The sequence below is a fragment of the Octopus sinensis genome, linkage group LG1, assembly GCF_006345805.1.
Source record: "Octopus sinensis linkage group LG1, ASM634580v1, whole genome shotgun sequence".
Classification (NCBI taxonomy): domain Eukaryota; kingdom Metazoa; phylum Mollusca; class Cephalopoda; order Octopoda; family Octopodidae; genus Octopus; species Octopus sinensis.
In genome coordinates, this window is record NC_042997.1 from 76,328,445 (window position 1) to 76,330,428 (window position 1,984).

At 40.1% G+C, this 1,984-nt stretch overlaps 1 protein-coding gene across 1 annotated transcript; it reads right to left on the reverse strand.

The window, feature by feature from the left end:
• Positions 1-750: 750 nt before the first annotated feature.
• Positions 751-1,605, reverse strand: LOC115213904 (craniofacial development protein 2-like). Its single transcript, XM_029782926.1, has one exon. It carries the CDS (start codon positions 1,603-1,605, stop codon positions 751-753), a length of 855 nt encoding a protein of 284 aa, XP_029638786.1.
• Between the last annotated feature and the right edge of the window lie 379 nt (positions 1,606-1,984).

Here is a 1,984-nt window from a genome sequence, read left to right on the forward strand (position 1 = left end):
TGCAATCTCCCTTGTCCCCTTTATTTTTGTAGAGAGTGATGATCTTGGGATCTCTCATATCCTGTAGAATTTTAACTTCAAACCAACATTTCTTTAGTAACTTGTATAAATGTGGAAGGAGAGCATCTTTGTTCTCTTTCAGCATTTCAGCAGGTATATTGTCATTTCTGGGTGCTTTTTCCGCCTGCATTGATTGCAGTGGAGAGTTCTTCTGTTGGTAGTATATCAAGTTCTGCCATTTTGGGGAGCTGAGGAATGACCCCTTCAAGCTGTCTATTAACATCTTGCTCCTTTGTGTACAATTTAGAGTAATGTTCCACTCATCTTTCCATTTCTTTCTTCTTATCCATCACCTGGTCCCCTGTTGCAGACTTGAGAGGTGCCACTTTACTCATTGTTGGTCTGATAGCAACTCTAATCCTCTCATACATTTTCCTGATGTTACCCATGTCACTCACCTGTTGAATTTCTAAGCATAATTTATCCCAGTACTGGTTGATACACTTTCTAGTTTCTTTTTGAAGGTTGGATTTTGCAGCACGTAGCTGTTGCTTTGTACTTTCTGTTGGCTTTCTATTGTGTTTTATGACAATCTTGCGCTTTTTCTCAAGTAATGGCATTAGTGTTGATGCAATGGCTTCGATAAGTCGATCCGTTCCAAAGGCCCTCAATGCAGAATCATATATTGCTGATTCCATGTTGTTCCACATATCATCAGTGGATGAGCTATCTAAGTTTTGGAGCTGTTCTTCAACATATTCTTGAAATTTGGTTCTCATCGCTGGATTTTGGGTGTTTTTTTGTGTTGATCTTTGGTTTTTTTGGTTTTTTGGCTCTTGGTGTTTTCTTTGTGTCCATCTTTACCTTGGCTATAACCAACGGATGATCTGTGTTACAGTGTGCACTGTAGAAGGATCTTGTTTGCTTCACAGTGTCGACATCATTCTTTCTGACGATGACAAAGTCAATCTGGTGCCAATGACCTGATCTTGGATGGCACCAAGAAACTTTATGCTGGTCTTTGCCATTGTAGAAGGTGTTTGCAATGCACAGGTTGTTATTTGTGCAGAATTCTAAGAGCCTCTGGCCATTCTCATTGATTTTCCCCAATCCAAACTGTCCAAAGCAGTTGGGCCATGCTTGGTGATCAGCACCTACTCTTGCATTGAAATCACCCATGAGAAAGAATTGGTCTGCCCTTAGGACACTGTTGATCATATCCTGAAGTTCTTCATAGAACTGATCTTTCTTCTCATTTTCTGCTGTTAGAATCGGGGCATAGGCACTAATGTGATGGGTCCTTCCAGTTTTAGCCCCCACTTCCATGATAGTGATGTGCTCAGATATGTCTCGGGGAGTATTTATCTTGTTCAGCAATCTGTTGTGTACTGTGAACCCCACACCATTGATTCTCCTCTCATCTTCCCCAAGACCCTTCCAGAAGAATGTGTGATTTCTTTCCCTGATGGAACCAGAGTCAGCAAGTCTTGTCTCTTGCAGGGCAGTGATGTCTACATTCAGCCATGTGAGCTCCCTGTCAATGATTGCCATTTTCCCGATGTCTTCTGTTTTGTCCAGGTCGGTAATGTCCATTCCAGTTGTCATTGTTCTGACATTCCAGGTCCACAGTTTCAAAGGGGTCAATTTCAATTTTCTCTTGGCTTTATTGAGAAAATTCTATAGGTTATAACATATTTCGTCTAAAATTTCTTGCATTTCGGCAATTTTAACCAATCAATTACCTCCATTGACGTAAATAACATTCTGTGCATAATGAATATGTCCCTCCTTTAAAAAACAGATTGGGTTTATTTACATTTGTGAAGAAAAAAGATACCACCCCCAACCCTAACCCTAACTAACCCTAACTCACCTTAACTCTAACCCTAAATCTAAAATACATTGAAATGCAATAGATCGATACTAGGGTTATAATTATGGGTGACAATTTCATACGACACCGCTATAAAAAAACTTAGCGGTG

What these genes read in the sequence shown, in the direction of transcription:
- LOC115213904 (XM_029782926.1), bottom strand. Translation starts at nt 1,605, where the DNA reads ATGACAACTGGAATGGACATTACCGACCTGGACAAAACAGAAGACATC.